Source organism: Pseudomyrmex gracilis, unplaced genomic scaffold, assembly GCF_002006095.1.
Source record: "Pseudomyrmex gracilis isolate BER0280 unplaced genomic scaffold, ASM200609v1 scaffold_1851, whole genome shotgun sequence".
In the NCBI taxonomy this organism is placed as follows: domain Eukaryota; kingdom Metazoa; phylum Arthropoda; class Insecta; order Hymenoptera; family Formicidae; genus Pseudomyrmex; species Pseudomyrmex gracilis.
This window is the reverse complement of record NW_018022435.1, coordinates 15,050-17,034: the sequence shown is the minus strand read 5'-3', so window position 1 is coordinate 17,034 and position 1,985 is coordinate 15,050. Positions and strand designations below refer to the sequence as shown.

Sequence of the window (1,985 nt, the reverse complement as noted above, 5' to 3'; positions counted from 1 at the left end):
ACCTGAAGAGCACGGATGTGAAGGCTCTTCAAAAAGCGGGTCGGGACAGACGTAGGGTGGCGGATGTGCTCTATGTCCGCTTCAAAAGCAATCATGCGGCGAGGAGGGCCCCGGTCCTCCCGCAGATCTACAAGGAGAACGAGGAGCTTCGACTGGAGGTCAGGCTCCTCAGGGAGGAGATGGCCGCTCTTCAGGCCAAGGTCTGCATGCCGCCTCNTCCCCCTCCTGTTGCGGGGCCGGTGGGGTGCCTGATAACCTCCTCGAGAGGATCGGCGCTCTCATCGACGCCAAGCTTGCCGCATTTGTCCCCCCTGCCTTGGCCGGAAAACGGGTGAGTGCGGGGGATCCGCGCACGCGCAAGNCGGCGGGTGCGCGGTTGCGCTCGGTCTCCGGGCGGCGGACGAAGACAACGGCCGAGGCCAAGGTGTGTCCAAAGGCCGTCTCGGGGTCCCAAGTACTCGCGAAGGTAGTGGACTTGGGTCCGCCGACCTCAAAGGCGGCGGACACGTGGTCCACAGTTATAGGCCGTAAGGCCAAAAGGAAGGCGACGGGTGCGACAGGGGTTCCAGCCTTTGTGGCCCGACCCACTTCTGGGGCTCCTACCCCGGGCGGACAACCTCAGAAAGTTGGGAAAAGGAAGCGACGGGTCCGGCTCCAGGCTCCCACAACTGCCGCAGTCGTGGTGGCCCGGGATCCGACCGTTCTAGCCTCCATCGAACTAATAGAGGCGATTAGGAGGTGCCGGCTGGCGATACCTCTCGAACCCTTAGGGATTCGGGAGGTTCGCCCACGCCGAATCATGACCAGGGACCTGATGATTCAGGTACCCGGCCCAGACATAGCAGCCAAGGCCGACGCTTTGGCTGCCAAGATGGAGGGAGTCCTCGCAGGGACGGGAATAAAGATCCGTCGGCCCTCGCGTCCCGGAAATGTCCGGATGCGGGGCATTGACGACACTGTCTCTCGCGAGGAAGTACTAGCGGCGCTCGCCTCGGCGAGCAAGTGTCCGGAGGGAGAGGTTCGCTTGGGCGAACTTTGGGCTCTTCCTTCCGGACTCAAGACGGCCTGGGTCCAGTGCCCAATCTCGGCGACCAAGCGGCTGGTCGCCGCCAAGACGGTGCCGATGGGGTGGGTGCTAGCGCAAGTGGAGGCGCTGAAAGCCCGCCCCCTCCGGTGCTACAGGTGCCTGCGCGCGGGACATGTGGACAGTTCTGTCCTGCCTCTGAAAAGGACCGCTCGGAGATTTGCTTCTGATGCGGTCTGACGGGGCACGTCCTGCGGCAGTGCACCGCACTTGAGCCGCGGTGCCCATTGTGCACCGACCTGGGCCGCAAGGCCCGTCATGTGTTGAGGAGCCCATTGTGTCAACCCCCGCCCGCCCGGGTTGGCGGTCTTGCTACTACGTTTGCAGGGCCGTCACAGTTGGCACCCGGTGTCGCCGGGCGGGAGAAACGGCGGTCGGTCGGAAAACTTCCTCTCCAAGAGGATGTCTCCGGTCCGGCCGAGGGGGGATGGAAGCGGAACCCCTAGGGGCTGTGTCCGCTCCATCTTCCCCACTTTCTTCTCCGTTGTTGACGGACGGGGCCTCGGCTCCTTCTGGTCCCGGGGGACTTTGTCTCCCCGGTACTAAGGAGCCGTCCCCGGCACCGGCGGTGTCCTCGCCGCCGGCGCCTAAGAAGGCGCCCGCTGGGTCACGAAAGGTCCAAGCGGGGCTGGCCCTTGCTGCCCTCCTGAGGCATACAGGGCCGAAGAGGGCAAAACCCGGTCCCAGTTGCTCCAAGCCCTAGTGCGGGCTTGGTTCAGCGACGCCCGGGCGTAGTTTGGGGGGTGGGCTTCCCTCGTGCTTGAGGGAGGCCAGTAGTGTTTGGAGTCAGGTCCGCCTCGGCGTCTGACCTGGGGCCAAGAGAGGGACAATTTTCCCTCTCATTGAATTTGGCCCGCAGACGATGGGGGTGAGGTTACGACACTCTTACTCCCCGTCAAGG

General features: G+C 64.2%; 1 protein-coding gene across 1 annotated transcript; it reads left to right on the top strand.

Annotated features, from left to right (window-relative positions):
- The first annotated feature begins 799 nt into the window (after positions 1–799).
- On the top strand, positions 800–1,264 carry LOC109862494. The gene has a single exon (XM_020442563.1). The coding sequence runs from the start codon at positions 800–802 to the stop codon at positions 1,262–1,264; it is 465 nt and encodes a 154-aa protein (XP_020298152.1).
- Positions 1,265–1,985: the final 721 nt, after the last annotated feature.